Source organism: Diabrotica virgifera, chromosome 7 (assembly GCF_917563875.1).
Source record: "Diabrotica virgifera virgifera chromosome 7, PGI_DIABVI_V3a".
NCBI classification, from domain to species: Eukaryota; Metazoa; Arthropoda; class Insecta; order Coleoptera; family Chrysomelidae; genus Diabrotica; species Diabrotica virgifera.
The window spans coordinates 55,602,300-55,625,071 of record NC_065449.1 but is presented as its reverse complement, the minus strand read 5'-3'; the positions used below and the strand labels follow the sequence as shown (position 1 = coordinate 55,625,071).

Here is a 22,772-nt window from a genome sequence, read left to right as displayed (position 1 = left end):
AACTTATTTATTAATAGCACATAAGCAAAACGCTCGGACAGGTCGATTTTTAAAATACTGATAGTATACTATAGAATCAATGTTTCGAACTTTACACGATCCCTCTTCAGATGACAGTCGTAACTTTGATTTTTTACTTACTTTGGGAAAGTACATCATGTGACACCTCATTTAAAAGCTTTTGAAATACTGATTGCAAAAATGTATAAAACTTGTGCAAAATTTCAGTCCAATGCTTGTTAAATGCATTAATTTTTTTTAATCTTGGGAAAATAACAATAATTTTTAAAAAATTTAAAAGTGAAATGAAATATTACATCATTATCGAGAGCCGCAAGTCCCTAAAAACTTCTATAATATTTATTTTAATAAGATACAAGGGTAAAAACGAAGACAAAATTTAGTATGATTTTTAATTTCAAATACATTATTCAAAATAAACTTTTTGTTTATTCTAAGGAACTTTCGGCCCTCGGTAATAATGTAATCTTCCACTCTGCGATTAAATTTTTTAAAAATACTTAATAGTTTTCTCAGGATTCGAAAAAAATAAAGGCATTTAAAAATTATTTGACCAAAAATTTTGCCCAAGTACTATACATTTTTGTTATTCTTTTTCTCATTTGCTATTCTCTCAAAGTACCGCTTGGATTGACATGAAATTTGATATACAAGTAGCTAACATGTAAAAAAAGGGGATATTGTGTTGATGTGTGCTTTTTCCCTAGGGGTGTGTTTAACGCCTTCGCGGGGGTGAATAAACATACATTCAAAATAAGTCCGGAAGTCGATAAATTAACTAATTCTAAGCAACTTTTATTCTATATAAATTTTTCTAAGCCAATATTTTTGATTTATTTGCAAGTGAATATGTTCATTTTTTAACAAAACAAAAACACGTTTCCAGACGGTTTTTCGCAAATAACTCAATAACTATTTTATCCAAAAACATTCTATTCAAAAATATAGCTTATACAAAGTGGAAAAAACGGTGTATGTATGAAGTATGTACACCCCGTAGGAGCAGGTCGTTATAGCTAATGAAAAGTAGGTTCTTACTCGCCAAATTCCCAATGAAATATTTCAACATGAGATAACCAAGAAATGAAGCACTTTTCTTGGAAAACCCATTAGAACTTTTTAATGTGCTTAAAAAAGCTTTATTTTTGTTTTTTTTTTCTTAAATTTCTAGCACCAAAAGTAAGCAAGTCAAAAATTAATGTTGGTCCCTTTTTCTTTGATACAAAAAGATCGTGAAAATCACCCCTCAATTATTATTATAAGCTTACACAACCCCTTAGTAATATGCATCAGCTTAAGCTTAAACTTATTAGTTCCTATGGTTGTATTATATTTGTTATATGTTCAACTTGCAATTTATTTAAATTTTGTAATATATTGTTTTTGTTTTGCTTTAATAACTTGTATTTTTTAGTATTGACGATTTATCTAATTCTAGTAAATCTGTCCATAAAATTGTAAAATTTTCATTGGCACTGTGGCAATAAAGCATATTTCTAATTAAGATTCCAAATGAAATTAATTGATACCGCTTCAGAAGTTAGGTACTTAACTTATGTATTTTTTATATTTAGGTTTCATCAGTTCAAAGTACTTGTTTTTGAAAGGGCTGTAGTTGAAAGGGCTTGAACGAGTCACTAATCACAAGTGTATGCAAATTTTGAACATCCATATCTGAACCAATTTTTATCTTCCAGAAAAATAAAAAATCCAAAATATTCAGAAAAGGGAAACATACATTTTTTTACTTTTTGAAATTTCTGGTACTTATCACTAATAATTTTTAAGATATTTTGAAAAAAAAGGAAATTTTTTTACAAAATTAAAAAAATTACTTTACCATTTTTTTTAGTAATCACCTTGAACCGATGGAACAACACAAAAGTAAAGTAGGTAAATTGTAAAGCACTAACGATTAATTTCATTCGGATTGCTAATTAGAGGGTGATTTTCACAATTTTTTTGTACCAATAAAAAAGGAACCGACTTTAATTTTGAGCGTAACTTGCCAACTGTTGATGCTGGAAACTTTTTTAAGCACTTTGAAAAAGTTCTCATAAGTTTTCCTGGAAAAGTGCTTCATGTTTTGGTTATTTCACGTTAAAATATTCGATTTGGAATTTGACGAGTAAGAATCTACTATTTTTTTCGATAAAATACCTATTTTTTGATTTACTTGCGAAAAACCGTCTGAAAATGTGTTGAAAACACATGAAAAATGAATATATTTCACCCGCAAATAACTGGAAAAGTATTGACTTAGTGAAAAAATTCTATAGAACAAAAATTTGCTTAAAATTTGTCAGTTTATCCACTTCACAACTTATTTTGAACGCATGTACGAGAAGGGGCGATACTCACCCCCAAGGCAAAAGCACACATTGGCACAATTTTACCTTTTTTGACATGTTAGCTACGTGTATGGTAAATTTCATGTCAATACAAGGATTCTTTAAAATCTAGAGGAAAAACCGTGAGTAAAGCAGAATAAAAAGCATAAGTCTTAAATGCCTCGACTAATGATAATTAGTATACTTACAAAGTCGTTTAATGAGGATTATTATTCCATAAGGCAGATTTTCAAAACAAACAATACATAGGTTAATTTGGAATCACATAGTCAAATACGTATCACAGTCTTCAACTTTTTCGTGCAGTTACTTGCTTCTGTATGACCTGCGCCTTTAATATGTAATAATTTTGCATTCCTTTATTATCTTGTTAACTTAATTCTACCATGAAGAAAAGAAGCGACAACAATTTGTCTCCGTCGAAATTAAATTTTGGTGTAGGTTGGCAAAATAGTACAATAAAAGTGTAACACTTGTCTAAAACATAATCTCAGTATTTAAATCATTTTTTCATGAAAAAATCTAATAATGTTAGCTAAGTGTCAACTACTGGAAAATATGGTTTAACTTGTAAATCCAAGGATCCCTCACATGAAGCATAAATCAAATAGTTTATTTCCAGTTTTAATTTTCGTAAAACAAACAGGATTAAAATCACAACTAAAGAATACGCAAATAATTTAGGAAAAACCTCGCTGACCACGTGGCAAGGATGAAGGATTGTAGTTGGAGGTGGACACAAGTGGGGAACTGAGCATGGTAAAAATTTACTAAGAAACAAGGAACGCTTTGTAAGGTTCCTTACTTGTTTTTCCTGCTTAAGTGCAAGTTCTTTTTTCAAAGACTAACCGCCAGTGCCTTTCTACACGTGTTAACTTAATCACTTGTATTTTTTTTATATTAGCACGATCCATGAGTTATTTGTAGGTAAACTACAAAGTTGCAGAAATTCGGAAACTGAGATATTCAATCCAAGTTTTATACGATGGGACATACAAATAATTCCAATACAATAGGCTCGATGCTCGATACTCGTGTTTATAGCACCTTCATCCTTTATCCTGTAGGTACGTTAATTCTTAATAAATGAAATTAAATTCTAAATATGTATACACAATAGTGGTAAGGATAATAAGGATAAATATAGACACTAATTTCTTTTTAAGAAAATTTCGTCGTTTGATAAAAGATATCAACCCCACCGTTATCCAAGTTTTTTTTTTATATTTATTATCTTTCTAGAGGTTTGTATGTAAGCTATAAGTATAAGCTATGATATTTTTACTAACAATATTTTTTTCTATAAAATACTTACTTTTTGAGTTATTTACGAAAAACCGTCTAAAAACGTGATTTTTTTTTGTTGAAAAATTTACATATTCACTCGCAAATAACTCGAAAAGTATTGACACAGTGAAAGAACTCTATAGAACTAAAGTTGCTTAGAATTAGTCGTTTATCCAATTCCGGGCTTATATTGAACGTATGTTTTTTACCCCCGAAAAGGGATGAAACTTACCCCCATGGCAAAAGCACACAGCGGAACAATATTACTTTTTTTATTTGATTATATAGCTATGATGTTAGCTAGAGCTATATGTGTATGCCAAATTTCATCTCAATCCGAACGGTTTTTTAAAATTTACAGCAAAAACCGTAAATGGACTATAAATTAGCTTGACTTTTTATAAATATCTGATATTTATATTTTATGATATAATATGATGATTTGTATTTAATGTTTATTAAAAACTTTAATAACCACGGAGCGATTTAAACACACCTTGTCACTACTTCTACTAGAGATGGACGACCCTAACAAAAGCTATTAAACTAGGAACCTGGAACATCAAAACTTTGTATAACAAAGAGAAGGAACTAGAAATGGAATTTGAAAAGGCAAATTTAGATTTTCTTGCATTGACAGAAACTAAGAAGAAAGGCAAAGGAGAAATAGAGCTAGAAAATGGACATTTGCTATTATACAGTGGGGTCGACACAATTGAAAGAGCTGCATCAGGAGTAGGATGCATCATACACTCCAGAAACAGAAAGTTTGTAAAAAAGTGGGAGACCATATCCGACAGAATAATGGTAATTGAATTTAAATGCAATGAACAAAACAAAAGTATAATAGTGGCGTATGGGCCGAACGAAGACGAAAGAGCAGAACGAAAAGATGTTTTATACGAAGAACTATCAATAGCGACCGAAGGAAGTAAAGGATCCATATTAGTAGCGGGAGACCTTAATGGGAGAGTAGGGCAGAGAGATCATGAGTACAAGACAGTAATTGGAATACATGGGGAAAAAGAGAGAAATAATAATGGCAAGAGACTACTCGACTACCGTCAAATACACAATTTGATCGTCACAAATACCTTCTATGAACACAAAGATAAGTATACAAGGGAAGAACCTAGCACAGGTGAAAAATCCATAATAGACTATGTGTTGATAGAAAAAGAAAATAGAAGGAAAATCACTGATGTAAGAGTAAGACGCGGTCCAGAGATAGGTAGTGATCATTATTTACTCGTGGCAACAATAAAAGACGAAGTAACAGAGGATCACAACCAAAGAGCAATAACAAAAGAATTTAGAACAATCAAATCATACAGATTAAGACACAAAACTTTAGCGAACAAATATGTAAATGTTTTGAACGAAGAATTAGGAGGGAAAAATTGGGAAAACTTACAAGTGGAACAAATGTGGCAAACATTCAAAGACACAATTATAAAAACACCAGAGAGAGTTTGTGGAATACACAAAAGCAACAGTAAACAGAATCTAACAGCATGGTGGACAGAGGAAATCAGAAGACACACGCGCAAGAAAAAGGAGATGTGGAGAAAATATATAGGTAACCGAACAGAAGAAAATTATAAACAATATAGAGAGCAGCGGAAAAGAGTTAAAAATATAGTAGTAGCAGCAAAACAAAAGTCCTGGAAAGATTTTGGAGATAAATTAGAACACGATAGCAGAAGCAATCAGAAATTATTTTATAAGGTCATAAAAGGAATAAGAGGTAATAAACATAAGGAAGTAACATCATTAAAAGATCAGAATGGAGATCTACTGACTGATGAAGTGAGCATTATGAAAAGACGGAAAGAATATTTCCAGAAACTACTACAACACGAACCACACAGAACAAGTGAAGAAGATGAAGAAAGAACTGGCGAACAAGAAGTTGAATTTATACCAAACATTACAATGGATGAACTACCTGACGCGATTAGGAAGATAAAATGGAAAGGCACCAGGTCATGATCAAATTACGGCGGAAATGATCAAAAACACGGGTGATGTGGGACTACAAAAGTTATTAGAACTATTTCAAATGATTTGGAGAGATGAACAAATACCTACAGACTGGGAGATTGGTCTAATTGTACCTATACATAAAAAGGATGACAAAAAGAATTGCAATAACTATAGAGGAATAACTCTGTTAAGTACAGTGATGAAAGTTTATGAGCTAATAGTAGAGAGTAGACTGAGAAAAATAATAGAACCAACTTTAGAAGAATCGCAAAGTGGTTTTAGACCTGGTAGATGTACACAAGATCACATTTTTACGTTAAACGATATAATCAATAAAAGATTATCTAGGAAGAAAAAAACGTACTTCAGTTTCCTTGATATGGAAAAAGCATTCGACAAAGTACCTAGATCAAAAGTATGGAAAAGTCTGAAGAACAGAAACATACCAGAGAAACTTATACAGGTAACTAAATCAGAGACACTAGAAACCGTGTGATAAGTAAAAATATGATATCTGACCAGTTCAGAACAACTGAAGGTGTGTGTAAGACAAGGGGAAGCTTGAGCCCGTTACTATTTATTACTTTTATGGACGAAATAATAAAAGAAACAAAAACAAAAGTCAGACCATTACACATAGGGTATAGAAATCTGAAAAGCACAGAGATAGCAGATTGTAAATTTGCCGACGATGTAGTAATTTTAGCAGCGACTGAAGACGAGCTACAAAGAAGCGTAAAAACATGGAACACAGTTTTAAAAAAGTATGGTATGACTATGAACAAAGAGAAATCGAAGGTAATGGTAATAGCTAAAGAAAGAGAGGATGTACATGTCCAGGTAGATGATACAGAGATTAGACAGGTACAATCATTCGAGTACTTGGGAGTAACCATTGAAGAAACAGGTAGACAGGGAGCTGAGATCAACAAAAGAATTGATAAAGTGAATAGACTGTACCACGCAATAGGAAAAACAATTATTAACAAGAAAGAAGTATCGAAACATACGAAAATCAAGATATTTAAGGCTATATACAGACCAGTACTTACATACGGATGTGAATCCTGGGTACTAAATAGACAACAGAAAAGTAAGATACAGGCAGCAGAAATGAGGTATCTACGCAGAGTTCAAGGAGTCACTAGAAGGGATAGGGTAAGGAATAACTACATAAGAGAAGAACTGAAAATCGAGACAATGATGGAGTATGTTGAAAAAAGACAATTAAGTTGGTGGGGGCATCTACAACGACTACAGAAAGAAGTACCAGTTAAAAGATATGGGAAACGAAGGTGCAGGGAAAAATAAGTAGAGGAAGACCGAGAGAGACATGGAACGAAGTGATGGCAAAGATTCTTGGCAAAAAAGGAATATCATGGAAAGAAGCAAAGGCGATGGCACAGAACAGGAAACAATGGAAGAGATTTGTGCACTGTTAACAGAGCACACGTTAATACCTACACCCAAGAGGGTAGAAGGTCTAAAGATTATATATAAAAACTTTAATATTATTATCCTCGGCACCTCGACGTATAAGAGGACGGCTTAAGTAAGTAAGTAAATAAAAATTTTTGATACCTATACAATGTGTGTAGACCTGGTAGATGTACACAAGATCACATTTTTACGTTAAACGATATAATCAATAAAAGATTATCTAGGAAGAAAAAAACGTACTTCAGTTTCCTTGATATGGAAAAAGCATTCGACAAAGTACCTAGATCAAAAGTATGGAAAAGTCTGAAGAACAGAAACATACCAGAGAAACTTATACAGGTAACTAAATCAATATACAGAGACACTAGAAACCGTGTGATAAGTAAAAATATGATATCTGACCAGTTCAGAACAACTGAAGGTGTGTGTAAGACAAGGGGAAGCTTGAGCCCGTTACTATTTATTACTTTTATGGACGAAATAATAAAAGAAACAAAAACAAAAGTCAGACCATTACACATAGGGTATAGAAATCTGAAAAGCACAGAGATAGCAGATTGTAAATTTGCCGACGATGTAGTAATTTTAGCAGCGACTGAAGACGAGCTACAAAGAAGCGTAAAAACATGGAACACAGTTTTAAAAAAGTATGGTATGACTATGAACAAAGAGAAATCGAAGGTAATGGTAATAGCTAAAGAAAGAGAGGATGTACATGTCCAGGTAGATGATACAGAGATTAGACAGGTACAATCATTCGAGTACTTGGGAGTAACCATTGAAGAAACAGGTAGACAGGGAGCTGAGATCAACAAAAGAATTGATAAAGTGAATAGACTGTACCACGCAATAGGAAAAACAATTATTAACAAGAAAGAAGTATCGAAACATACGAAAATCAAGATATTTAAGGCTATATACAGACCAGTACTTACATACGGATGTGAATCCTGGGTACTAAATAGACAACAGAAAAGTAAGATACAGGCAGCAGAAATGAGGTATCTACGCAGAGTTCAAGGAGTCACTAGAAGGGATAGGGTAAGGAATAACTACATAAGAGAAGAACTGAAAATCGAGACAATGATGGAGTATGTTGAAAAAAGACAATTAAGTTGGTGGGGGCATCTACAACGACTACAGAAAGAAGTACCAGTTAAAAGATATGGGAAACGAAGGTGCAGGGAAAAATAAGTAGAGGAAGACCGAGAGAGACATGGAACGAAGTGATGGCAAAGATTCTTGGCAAAAAAGGAATATCATGGAAAGAAGCAAAGGCGATGGCACAGAACAGGAAACAATGGAAGAGATTTGTGCACTGTTAACAGAGCACACGTTAATACCTACACCCAAGAGGGTAGAAGGTCTAAAGATTATATATAAAAACTTTAATATTATTATCCTCGGCACCTCGACGTATAAGAGGACGGCTTAAGTAAGTAAGTAAATAAAAATTTTTGATACCTATACAATGTGTGTTTTTATAGGGCGGGCGGGCCTGCATCCCAACTGGAACCAGGGCCCGTTGATCTATCGGTACGCCACTGGTGGACACGCAAGTTAACCGAATGGAGACCAAGAACAGATTAACTAAACAGAGGAAGACCACCTACACGATTGCAAGATGATCAAAAAGATCAAGAAAATTTGTGTTTATGCTTATTTTGATATTCTTTCTATAAAATCTCTTGTGGTATTTTCTGTTTCAATCTGGTTGCTGATTTTTTCGATTATAGTTACTACTTTTCTCTAATTTTTTCTTCCTTATAAATTGATTAAATTTTAAATTTATTCTTGTTATTGCCTTTGCTGTCTATTCTTGTACTAAAGTGCTAATACAATATTTTTTTATTAACATCTAAGATTTCTTACAAGCTGTTTGAAGGATATTGGCTTGTTTACGGGTGGAATGCGCATTGAATTTATATAAACTGATACGCGAGCACGAAAACTAAAAATGGTACAGAACACAATGGCTAAGCACTGTTGAAGGCGTATCTTCCGCTGCTGTAGGCTCCATCAGGTTTGCTTAGGCCTCTCTTTGCTTGTTGGTTTTTGAGAAGATTGTAATAATAATAATAATAATAATAATAAAGGTCTTCGTATAGACAATCTTCAGCGAAAAGTACGAACACACCTAACAAAGGCACAAAAACACCACCCTAAAAGTGCAGTAGAACGAACGACATTACCCCGGTATTAAGAGGACTTATGGATATAGGTGAGCAATTAGATAAACAGATTGCTAATTTAAGAACTTATTTTCAGATGCAGGCTGAAACATCTACTCTACACCGCGCAATTTGCGCAGTAGATGACACAACACCGATCAAACTGAGGGAACCAGAAATGCGCATAAACCACCTTACTAAGGACGAAAAACTGCGCACCTGGATGGGTAAACCTTTGCACGGGCGACATCCCAATGAGGTCAGCCAAGACTATGTCGACAATACAGCGTCGAACTATTGGTTGACATCAGGAAAGATGTTCCCTGAAACGAAGGGTTCATTACTGGCAATTCAGGATCAGGTTATACCAACCAGAAATTACCTAAAATATATCGTCAAAGACCCTCAGGTTCAAAACGACAGATGCCAATATGGATGTCAAGCCCAAGAAACCATCCAACATATTACAGGGGGCTGCCAGGTATTTGCTGCAACTGAATACAAGGAACGGCATGACGCAGTGGGAAAATCCTTCATCAAGAGATAGCTAACAAGCTGGGACTTCTCCAAACGGACCATCTGCCATATTATCAATACGTTTTTGAGAGTATGCTTGAGGATGGCAACTACAAGCTATACTGGGACCGCACTGTGCTCACAGACCAAACAGTGGCACATAATAGACCAGATTTCGAACTAGTTAATAAATTAACAAGACAAACAACACTAATTGATGTGGCGATACCTAACAACAATAATCTACGTAGTAAATTTACTGAAAAGATCGCCAAGTACAGAGATCTGGAAATCCAAATACGGAGACAATGGAGAATGCAAAGTACCCAGACGATACCTATTGTTATGTCTACTACTGGAGTCATTCCGAAGACCCTCCTCGAAAGCATAAAAAAGCTGGGTCTCAATGAACATCTTTATAAGACCATGCAGAAAGCTGTACTACTTGCGACGGCCAGAAGTGTACGAAAATTTTTGGGAGATACACCTGCATTCCAAGTCACCTAGGGCTCGGTAACACGGAAAGAGTCCCACCAGAGCTCAATCCTTTTGATACCGTAGGTATCTGGGATGAGTCAATTTTCCCCTCAGAGGGAGTGTGAGCCGTATGGCTAAATCTGGATAAGGTCTTCGAAAACTCAACTCCATCGTAGAAAGTGTCGAAAGTGTAGAAAGTAGCCAAGAAGAGATTCATGAGTTTTGGGGAAATCAACTTTCCACACCAGCTGCTCTTATCAACAATGCTGACTGGATAGAAGATACAACGCACAACTGTCACCACTACGTCACAGCTAACTACGAACCATTTACTACTGAAGAGGTCTCAAATATCATCAAAGAGCTTCATAACTGGAAATCTCCTGGACCAGACGGAGTTCAGAACTTCTGGCTTAAGAAGTTTTGGAGTATTCATGAGTGCTTATCAACATTAATTAATCATGTTATTTCTAACCCGCAGGAAATACCATCATTTCTAACTCAGGGAACCACTTATTTAATACCGAAGGATCAAAATAACACCCAAGATCCAGCCAAATACCGCCCAATTACTTGTCTTCCAACTTTGTATAAATTGGTCACATCCTGTATAACCCGGTGTATCTACCAACACTGTGCTTTAAACAATATCATAGAGCCTCAACAGAAAGGATGCGCTAAGGGTTCTATGGGTTGCAAAGAATAATTTATCATCGACTCAGTCATTTCTAACCAAGCATTTACCAACCAAAGGAACCTTTTTACTGCCTTTATTGACTACAAAAAGGCCTTTGATTCAGTGCCGTATGAATGGCTTATAGATATATTAAGAATATATCTATAATGTCACTGACTCAGGTTATAGCATTAAAAACAAGAATACTGTAGTAGCGAAACTTAATCATCTGTTGTATATGAATGATTTGAAATTAATGGCTTCTACTCGAGACAATCTAGAACAGATGCTAAAAACAGTAGAAACATTCTCTAATGATATTAATATGCACTTTGAACTAGACAAGTGCTGCGTTTGAAATATAGTCAGAGGAAAGTCTGGACATACCAAGGGGTATTAGCGAATGTCCTCAAAATTTTGGATTTAAATCTTTGTATTTTCATAATAATAGATTTGCTAATTGATCTCCAGAGCTGCAAACCATATGACCAAATAGGTTTTATTATTGCTTTGTATATCAGCGGCTTGTTGACGATGATTAGGAAAATAATTTTTTCCCAACATCCAGTTAAATTTTCTGTATAAAATTCCCAGTTGAAGTCTTTTTGTCCATATATGTTTGGTCCAAGTTAGTCGTTTGTCAAGGTGAATGCCTAGATATTTTACGTCATCCTTTGGGGCAAAGGATGTCCATTGAGGTTAACTTGGGGACATGTATCTCTTCTTAGAGTGAATGTAATGTTTGTGAATTTTGAGGGGTTTACTCCAATTCTCTAGAGTTTAAGCCATTGATTTGTGTTCAGATGTAGTTGCAGTATCTCTGATGCTATTATTGTATTACCGTGAGAGGCCAAGAAAGCAGTATCATCTGCAAATGTTGCAACCCTTACGTTATTGCTTGTTGGTAAGTCAGCCGTAAATATCACGTACCTACAGGATAGGTTCGAGCACACTACCCTGAGGTACACCAGATAGGCTGGGGTAGTGTTTTTATAGGTTTCACTATGTTTTACTAGATATTTCCTTTCTGTAAGGTATGATTGAAGCAGTTTGAAGTAAGGATAAGGAAGTTTTTCTTTAATTTGTACAGAAGTCCTGTGTGCCACACCTTGACAAAAGCTTGAGAGGCATCTAAAAAGGCTGCAGTGCAGTATTTCTTGTTTTCGGGACTAGTTCTTCTTGTTGTGTATAGTCTGTGAACTTGTTCTATTGTATCATGTTGGTTACGAAATCCAAATTAATGGTCCATTTTACTCCAATATTGGCTTAGTTTTTCTTAACAAAAGTTTTTTAAACACCTTAGAAATGATTGGGAGTAGACTAATCGGTCGGTATGAGTTAAAATCTTTTGGATCTTTACCATGTTTTTAAATGAGTATAATCTGTGCCACTTTCCATTTCAAAGCGAAAGAGAAGTAATGCAAAGGGAAGTAATGCTGACTTAACATAGCATTGAATATCATAGTGATTATTCTGTAGCAATCATTGGTTAGTTCCTGAAGGACCTTACTAGTTATGAGATCGAATCACGGCGCCTTATTAGGTTCTTATTCTTTATTATCTGTTTCACTTCTTTAATATTAAACTTGGAAATTGGCAGTTCCACTTGATATGGAGCCTCAAGAAAAGAATAAATGGTTCTTCTTTTTCTAGTGGTACTACTCTGGTAAATGGACTAAATATTGTCGAAAATACTGTCGAAAGATTTTCTGCGAATGGATTTCTCTGTGTTTGTTCTTGCCCATTTACATTTTTAAAGGAGGTATGGCGTCTTGTGGCCCTTTTACTTTTCTCGTCGTCTTCCATAAAGAATAGTTTGTATCTTTGAACGGAGTCAGATTTTCAAAGTAAATTTGGATCCCTCTGTTTTTTCTTCTTTTAATAGATTTTTAAGTCTTCTGATAATTCTGTTCGGATTTGCTTTGTCAATAGGTGCATGTGTGTTTTGCCACTTTCTCCTAAGTTTTCTTTACCCTTCGACCAAGTTTTTTTGCACTTAGAGAAAAATTTATGGCTTCCTTCCATATTGTCTCTGCGGGAGTAGCACTCCACCCCGACTTTCTTATGGAGTTAATAAGTTGTACTGCGTTTTCAATTTGTATTTCTGTTTAAGTGGCAAGTTCGTTGATACGTGTTCTGTTAGTGTACTTCGGAATATGTTCCAATTTGTTTGGTTATTGGTTAGGATTGGTGGCCTATTTCTGAGAATGATTTTGGAGTCTTAGTCAATTATAATGTGGGAATGGTCTGACGAGAGGTGCAAGATGAGAGGTTAGCAATATAATTATATTGCTAAGTTGTTAAGAGGGATACCTTTAATCACAAAGAAGTCTAAGAGATTTGGTGTTTTATTTGAATCTGAGGGCTAGTACAAATATGTAGAATAAATAAATAAAAACAATTATAAGATTTATTAAATTATATTTCAAAATATTAGTTTTATGATAATATTTATGAAGGTATGACTTCCCAAAGTTTTTGTAACGTGTATCCCTCTTTAATAGATTCAACGGCCAACCCCAATTCAGGACAGAACGCTGGTAGTCGGTCCTTGGAATGACCTTCATCGGCTAAATAAGCCGATATGGAATTTGATATCTCATTTTTACTTTCATCGAATGCTTCAAATTCCGCAATTATGTTATTATTGTGTTCTTTTGTATTCTGTGAAGATGTCCATTTGTATTCCACTCCAAAAGTAGGCTTAGTAGTGTAAACAGTGTGTAAAGAAGAGAGTTCTTTAAACAGTATTTTCAGTTTTTCTTCTGGATCTACTTTAAAGCCTAACACGTACAGTCCACTCGACTCTGAGCTTGTTATAACGAGTGCAGTTCCAAACTTTGAGTCTCTTATTGCAATCTAAAAAATACAAAAAATGTTATTCAAAACGATATTATTTCTTATCCTAATCCTAATGCAAGTCACGCAGTATGTCCGGTACGGTTTCGATATGTAAACATTGAATGACGTTTAATAAACGTCATTTCATTTTGTTATTTACCTGAAAGTAAAAGAAATATTCAATTTAAAAAAGCGGTTTTAGTCTGTATTTTTGCGCTATATTTAATGTATGAATTTATCTGGTCTGTTATACCTATAGCCCAGTAAATGAACGGGAAATACGGCGATACCGTGTAATTTTCAGGGGCAACTCCGAATTGCATGAAAATTTGGATATAGTATATATAAGTATATAAGTTTGGATATAAGTATCTATATATATACTTACCCTCCACTTCAAAGTTGATATTGTGCCGTTGGTTGCTTTTACTTGGGGGGTGACAGTCACCCCTTCTCGGGGGTGAAAAAACATATATTCAAGATAAGACCGGAAATGGATAAATTGACTGATTTTAAGCAACTTTTGTTCTATAGAGTTTTTTTATGTAAGTCAATACTTTTCGAGTTATTTTCGATTGAAAATGTTTATTTTTCGACAAAAAAACTACGTTTTCGGACGGTTTTTCGCAAATAACTCAAAAAGTAAACACTTGATCGAAAAAAATATTCTTAGCAAAAGTGTAGCCTATAAAAAACTGAAAAAAAATTTTTATCAGTAAAGTCTCTCAATCAAGCAAAAACAAAGTTGTAGCTCATGAAACATACGTTCTTGTGCGTCTAATTCCAAATCGAATATTTCAAGGTGAAATCGCGGAAAAATTAAGCACTTTTCGGGAAAAATCTGTTAAAACTTTTTTAAAGTGTTTATAAAAAGCTTTATTAGAATTGTTCATAAAAGTTTCTAGCATTAAAAATAAGCGAGTTACGCTCAAAATAAAGTTGGCCCTCTTTTTTTTTGTAAAAAAATCATGCAAATCTCCCCGTGTTTAGCTCCTCAAATGAAATTAATCGCTACCGCTTTACAAACAATTTACTTACTTATCTATTTTTTATCTGATCTGTCAGTCTCACCGGTTTAAAGGGCTTATTTTTGAAAGGAGTATAGTTAAAAAAGCTTGAACGGGCCACTAATCACGAGTATATGCAAATTTTGAACAGCCATATCTTAACCAATTTTTGTTTTTAGGAAAAACAAAATGAAACTAGCATATTTATAATAAGAAAATCTATATGTTTTACTCTTTAAGATTTTTCTTATCACTAATACTTTTTAAGTTATTTTGAAAAATGAAAATTTTTCAAAAATTTTTAGAAAATTTTGTTTTATTATAAAACCAAATTTTTTCAAAAATAAGCACTTCAAGCCAATCAAATTTACAGATCATATAAACAATATATATACAGTTAAAATAAATGGTAAAGCGGTAACGATTAATTTTATTTAGGGTTCTAAATAGAGGGAGATTTTCACAATTTTTTTTTTACCAAAAAAAGGGGCCAACTTTTTTTTTCAGTTTAACTCGTTTATTTTTGGTGCTAGAAACTTTTGTAAAAAACAAGTATAAATCATTTTTAGGTACTTTAAAAATGTGAATAAACTTTTCCCGAAAAGTGCTTAACTTTTCGGTGATTTCGTGTTGACTTATTCGATTTGAAATTAGACGAATAAGAGCGTATTTTTCATGAGCTACAACTTTGCTTTTTCTTAATGTATATACTTTACTGATACACCATTTTTTTTTGTTTTTTGATAAGCTACACTTTTACTTAGAATATTTTTTTCGATAAAATATTTACTTTTTGAGTTATTTGCAAAAAACTGTCTGAAAACGTAGTTTTTTTGTCGAAAAATCAACATTTTCAACTGCAAATAACGCGTAAAGTATTGACTTATGTAAAAAACTTTATATAACTAAAGTTGCTTATAATCGGTCAATTTATGGGCTTATTTTAAACACGCGTTTTTCACCCCCTGAGAAGGGGTGACTGTCACCCCCCAAGTAAAAGCAACCAATGGGATAAATTCAACTTTGAAGTGGAGGGTAAGTAGAACCTAAATCCAAATTTCCATGCAATTCGGAGTTGCCCCTGAAAATTACACACCAAAACGTTCATTTATTGGGCTACTAATCGTTCCCAAAATATTTAAATTGATTAACCTTTCTACTAGTGTAGGTAACAGAGGTTGAACCTTGCAAAATGGACACAAGACCTGTTTTATTTTTTTCTGGTATATCAAGGGGTGTTTATTATGAGACTAACTTTTCTTAAAAAATTTCGCCCCGGAACCCCCCTTTTCACCCCTTTAAAGGGGGTAATTTGTGGTTTTTGCGGAACGTAGCCCTTCCTGTACCTTTTGCAAAAAATTTCTGTTATAGAAATATGAAGAGGACTATATTTTCTACGATTAATTTCCCAACAGCATATGTCTATCACCCACCGTTTAGTGGGGGTGGGGCCCCAAAGTTGACAAGTTTTTAAAAAAGATGTTTTTAAAAAATATATTTTTCCCTAACTGTAATGGAAATTAAGAAGAAATCCTGCGGCTATTATTCACAAATTAGTGACTTATTTTTTGGTGTATAATATCACTTAGGGGTAATTGCCCTTTTTTAATTACACGGTGCCGGTGTTCCATTTTAAAAAACCCCTTTTTATACCATCTGAATCGTTTATGCTAGAGTAAAAAGACTTTCAGCGATTACCTATGTACTGGTGCTATTTAAAAATTTGTATAATGCCCCCGGAACCACCCAAAAAAAGAAGAATTAAAAAGAAAATGGTTTTCTTGGAATGCTTCACACACAATGCCCTTTATTAATATACTTTATATATCATTTTGTGCACGTTATTATTACCCATGCATGGACACCAAAAGCGATTTCCTAGTGCAACCCCTGTAGCCAAAAAGATAAATAAAATGGGGGTTGGAAAAAAAATTTTTTTTTACTTTTTAATCCATATAGGCATATACTTCATCAATAATGTTTTTCAAAAATATATATGGTTATTGCAATATCCCTGCGTAAACCACCCCTATCCTTGAACATATACTGCAGAAACTACCCCTACCCCTTGGCGAGCATGTTTTTACGATTTTCTCATTACCTATGCAATCTTTTTAAACAAAACTTATACAAGGTTAAAGACCACTATTTACTCTAAAAATTAGGTCCTATTCATTTTTTTCGTATAAGCAACCGTTACGGCACAGTGGCGCCGTAAACCTCAGATATGCTTTGGAGGGCTCCAGTTTTTGTTTTTTTTTTCTCGTCACCTGTTCGTTTTATTAATAAAGTACTTATGTAAAATAAAACAACATAGTGTAACCTACAAATTATGACCTATGCACATTTTACATTCTTTGCGCCCCAAAGCCACAGTGGTGGCCCAAAATTAATTTTTGCATATTTTCGCCACCTACACGCATTTTATTGCATTACTGCTACCTTAATAGCACAATATTCACCCTTAGGTGGTCGCTAAGCAGGGGACGATCACCTCCCTCTCAAACCAAGTGATATTATATTTAAAGATTATAAAAATATTCATTTATTTTTATAGAAATACTTATATTATACTATTATTTTTATAAGAATGGCGTACTTTTTATGCTTTAGCGACAGTGGCGGATCCAGCATCGTTAAGAGGGGGGCGCCAATTGGCTAAATTTTTATAAAAATAAATGAATATTTTTATAATCTTCAAATATAATATCACTTGGTTTGAGAGGGAGGGGGGTGATCGCCCCTATCACCCCTCCCTGGATCCGCAACTTCTTAGCGCTCAGATAAGGGTGAATATTGCGCTATTAAAGTAGCATTAATGCAATAAAATACTTGTAGGTGGCGAAAATATGCAAAAATTAATTTTGGGCCACATAGGTCATAATTTGTAGGTTACACTGTGTTGTTTTATTTTACATTTTACATTTACAAGTACTTTATTAATAAAACGAACAGGTGACGAAAAAAAAAACAAAAACTGGTGCCCGCCAAAGCATATCTGAGGTTTACGGCGCCACTGGGCAGTAACGGTTGCTTATACGAAAAAAATGAATAGGACCTAATTTTTAGAGTAAATAGTGGTCTTTAACCTTGTATAAGTTTTGTCTCAAAAGAATGCTTAGGTAATGAGAAAATCGTAAAAACATGCTCGCCAAGGGTTAGGGGTAGTTTCTGCAGTATATTTTTAAGGATAGGGGTGGTTTCCGCAGGGATGTTGCACTAACCATATATATTTTTGAAAAACACTATTGATGAAGCATATGCCCATATGGATCAAAAAGCAAACAAAAAAATTTTTTTATTTATTTTTTTTTGGCTACAAGGGTTGCACTAGGAACTCGCTTTTGGTGTCTATGCATGGGTAATAATAACGTGCACAAAATGATATATGAAGTATTTTAATAAAGGGCATTGTGTGTGAAGGGTTCCAAGAAAATCACTTTCTTTATTAATTCTTCTTTTTTTTTTGGATGGTTCCGGGGAAAAATGGGGGTGCATTATACAAATTTGTAAATAGCACCAGTACATAGGTAATCGCTGAAAGTTTTTTACTACATCATAAACGGTTCAGATGGTATAAAAAGGGGCTTTTTAAAATGTAACACCTTGTAATTAAAAAAAAGGGTAATTACCCTTAAGTGAAACCTATACCAAAAAATCAGTCACTTATTTGTGAATAACTGCCGCAGGATTTCTTCTTAATTTCCATTACAGTTAGGGAAAATATTTTTTTTTAAAAACATCTTTTTTAAAAACTTGTCAACTTTGGGGCCCCACCCCCACTAAACGGTGGGTGATAGACATATGCTATTGGGAAATAAATCGTAGAAAATGTAGTCCTCTTCATATTTCTATAAAATAAATTTTTTGCAAAAGGTGCAGGAAGGGCTACGTTCCGCAAAAACCACAAATTACCCCCTTTAAGGGGGTGAAAAGGGGGTTCCGGGGCGAAATTTTTTTATGAAAAAGTTAGTCTCATAATAAGCACCCCTTGATATATCAGAAAAAAAATAAAACTGAACTTGTATCTATTTTGCAAGGTTAAACCTCTGTTTTCTACACTATACTTGCTTTCCATATAATTCAATAGCTTTTCAACTAGTTGTTTTATTTTTTTATGTTTATACGTAATGGCTCGACAACTAGTTGATTTTGCAATCAGATACCTAGTGTAATGTGTCGTGCGTTGAATAATAATGTCTTGTTACTTATTAAAGTCGACTTTATTATCTTTACAAAGAGAAGCTAATTGTACCCGAACGTCCGCGGTCCCTCCGATGAGTATCTATCCCATAAGGATAGAAATATTGTCATTAATTAATTTTTAATTAACGAAAAATTTCCTACCAAGCTCAGATTCGAACCCACAAACCTTGGATCTAAAGGTATGCTCTAGTATTACTGAGCCACACAGGGGGAGAACTAGTTGTTTTAAAGCTACTGAGTTTAATTTAAAATTTAGTTTTATCACTACTATTAGTGTCTGATTTCCTTACCATTCAGCAGCATTTGAATTCTTTTTGATTTCATACAGTTAACCATCATATTCCCTATTTTATTTTATTTTTTGGACATTTATATTTGAATATTTTATTTATGGATCTTTCCCCAATTTTAAATTAGAAAATTTAATACGAACGATTTAATTTTAACATCAGTTCTTAGTCAGGTCGTAAACCTTCAACTTACGACAGATTATAAAACGCAAAAATAATTTATATAACTGTTTCAACACCAGACATAGTCAATATTTGAATCATCTAGCGTTAATTTGATTTATTTTAATAAACATTCTAAGTATGTGATCAGACCCAACTAAAAGAAGAAAAATAATGATATTGTAATTAATTGAAATAATTAATTAAAAATAATTATTCAGTGAAAACGAAACAGAAACATTTTCGGGAAGCTAATTAATTTTCTTGGAAAAACTTAGCTTAGATACGTCTATTTCACCCCTAAAATATTGAACAGAAAGGTGGGTCGAGTGATAACTCATTTTAAAGGTTGTTCAATTATCTTTACATTGATATTATGATGTATGGTAAATCGTATAATAATAAAATAATATGATCCATCATAATAAATCATTATACTATTGATCTCCAAAGATAAATAATATGTTAAATATAATACTTAAATCTCATTCTTTTAGTATAACACAAATAAACATTCAACTGAAACTGAAATTAATTTTAACTAAAAAAATTGGTATTATCTCTGTTGCCATCTGTTGTAAATCTAGAAAAACATTTCTTCAGGTGGACACTCTTTACTTACTATTTTTCAATAATTTAATAATTTATCCTTAGTTTATAGGGGAGTGCAATTAGAACGAAAACATGCATTGTTTCGGAAAAATTCAAACAAGCTTATATTTTTCTAAAACCTTTTTTGTTAGTTTATATACATGTTAAAGTAAAAAGTTCTACTCGCAGATTTGGCTGCTAATTGTTTATTAATTGTTTAAACAATAACAATTGTTTTGTATAAATAATTTTAAAAATATCGTTAAACTCATCATTTTACTTTGATCAAATGTGTTTCTATTTTGTTTTTGACTATGCTGAATCCGAATATGGCATTGCAATTTGAAAATTCTTATACAGAAGCTCTTATACAGTGTGTCTGCGTAGCTAGGAACCACATGGAAAACTTTTTTATTATCAATCTTACGAAAAAAGATATTCTTAATACAATGCTCAGGATAGTCAAAAATCTAAAACTAAACCATCAGGTATCAAATTTTGTCAATTTTGTACGAGTTATGTCAAAAATATGAATTCCGTTAAGGAGTAAAACACCTTTATATTCCAGAATATCAAAAAATGCTATTATTAAAAGTTTAGGTCTGGATCCCGCGTATGAAAAAAAAGTTGATTAATAGCAAGCTGAAAATTTGTTAATAGCTTAAGGGTGTCTAGACGGACAAACTTTGATATATGGGAACACTGGAACAGGGTCAGTTTTAATTGTAGAACAGGTTAAAAATTTGGAACGGTCACACCACGAAAACGGCACATTTATTTTGTCCGACAGAAAAGACTTAAACTCTCCGAACAGAGATTAAACTCTCATGCAAAAATCAGATTGCTATTTATCACCAAATGGGCGTTTTAATAAGTGGAACATGTAGAAGATGTTAAATGGCAGGAATTATGACAGGTGATAAATAGCAGTCTGATTTTTGCATGAGAGTTTAATCTCTGTTCGGTGAGTTTAAGTCTGTTCTGTCGGACAAAATAAATGCGCCGTTTCCGTGGTGTGACCGTTCCAAAGTTTTAACCTGTTCCACAATGAAAACTGCCCCTGTTCCAGTGTTCCCATATATCAAAGTTTATCCGACTAGACACCCTTAAGCTATTAACAAATTTTCAGCTTGCTATTAATCAAATTTTTTTATACGCGGGATTCAGACCTATTGTTTGAAATAAAAAAATGTGTCTAAATATAAAATTACATCATTCTAATCGAAAAAAAAAAATTCAATTTTTTCTCAAATTACGGATAGGTATTCATCATCATTTTATTACAATTATAATAACTATTTTATTATCACTTTTACGAAAAAAAGTTATTTTTCGTAAAATACTCTCACTGGTCTAAAATCTAAGATACAACCATCAGATATCAAACTTTTTTAATTTTATACGAGGTATGTAAAAAATATTAATTTTTCTTAAGAGATAAGCGCCTTTATTATTCACAATATTTTAATTAGACACTAAAACAAATTTTTTAATTCCAAACATCTTTTCTTAATATTAATTTTCGATATTGTGAAATGTAAAGGTACTTTACTCTTGAGTGAAATTCATATTTTTTGACACACCTCGTATAATATTAATTAAACTTGTAATATGATAATTGCATCTTGGATTATAAACGATGCAGAGTATTTTATAAAGAATAACTTTTTTTCGTAAAACTGATAATAAAAAAGTTATTAATAGGTTCCAAGTTACGCAGACATACTGTATAAGAGCTAAAAAAAAATTTTTTTTGCTGAACATTTATTATTGTTGAAGCTTATTATTAAATGTATTTTAGGTAAGTTTATAGAAAAAAGTTTTGATCACTTTGTATACACATTTTTTTAACTGGTAATTTTCGGTTTTTGTATTACATTTTGTTATCTTTCTTAATTTTCTTAAAAATAAATAGTATATTTCATTTCTAAAATAAAATAATTTAGTGCATTTTAAAGATTACATCCTGAGATTTAAAAAAAAAGCTTTTATAAACTGTAATAGATTTGTTCAAACTTGAGTAATATCGTCTTAAAATGGTGGTAATTCTATAAAACTACGAAGATTTCAAAAATTACATTTTTTGAGACGTCATATCATTTGAATTAAATGTTTGAGATTTTTTTTGAATGAAACATCATTTAGTAAGATGCTTAAAAGGTAAGTTGTGCAAAATTGAGAGTCTTACAAGTCAAATTGTATTAGTTACACATTTTTAAATCATTTTTAAACAAAATTCATGTAAGGCTCAATTTCCGCCCACTCCGTACTTATGCCCAAATATTTTATTTCTTTTCTATCATAACCATAAGATAGCTTAATTATTCTTCTTTCATGTTCAGTTTGTAAAATTTCATTTGATCCATTAGTTAAGGAATTACATTAAAATAACTCAACCGTGCACTTCGCCGTACGTTAGTTTACGTTACAATGTTTGTGAGAAGGGTGAGTTTGGCGTTATAAATAAAAAATTATAGAAGATACAGATTTAATTTTAGAACATTTTTTATAAAAGGTTTTTTTTGTGAAATTTTCTGAATTTTTCAATGGTCAAGTCAGTTTTTTTCTAAAATCTATATTTTCGGAGTTATTTAAAAAATATCTAATTTCGTAGTTCATTTGTTTAATAAAAAATGAAGCACCTACTTCTCGAGTAGAACTTTTTGATATGTTGTTTATTAAACATTTCTTAATGAAATTACAAAAAATTCTATCTTGTTTGATTTTTTCCGAAGTGAAAATCCTATATT

The 22,772-nt window shown here is 32.8% G+C and overlaps 2 protein-coding genes across 8 annotated transcripts in view; both read right to left on the bottom strand.

The window, feature by feature from the left end:
• Positions 1-2,836, bottom strand: part of LOC114334495 (G protein-activated inward rectifier potassium channel 4) — a 73,874-nt gene extending 71,038 nt beyond the window's left edge. The window contains exon 1 of one of the 2 annotated variants that reach the window (XM_028284550.2): positions 2,561-2,836. The gene's annotated coding sequence lies outside the window, so the exon portion shown is untranslated. The remainder of the gene's footprint in view (positions 1-2,560) is intronic. The other variant, XM_050655536.1, reaches the window with a different exon arrangement.
• Positions 1-22,772, bottom strand: part of LOC114334509 (Bardet-Biedl syndrome 5 protein homolog) — a 61,948-nt gene that overhangs the window by 22,343 nt on the left and 16,833 nt on the right. For 2 of the 6 annotated variants that reach the window (XM_028284562.2, XM_028284572.2), the window contains exon 6: positions 13,333-13,784. The exons of the other annotated variants lie outside the window; for them this stretch is intronic. In XM_028284562.2, the coding sequence (XP_028140363.1) occupies positions 13,377-13,784 (408 nt within the window). In that variant the 3' untranslated portion in view covers positions 13,333-13,376. Of the gene's footprint in view, positions 1-13,332; positions 13,785-22,772 lie in introns of those variants that run through there. 6 annotated transcript variants of the gene reach the window in all.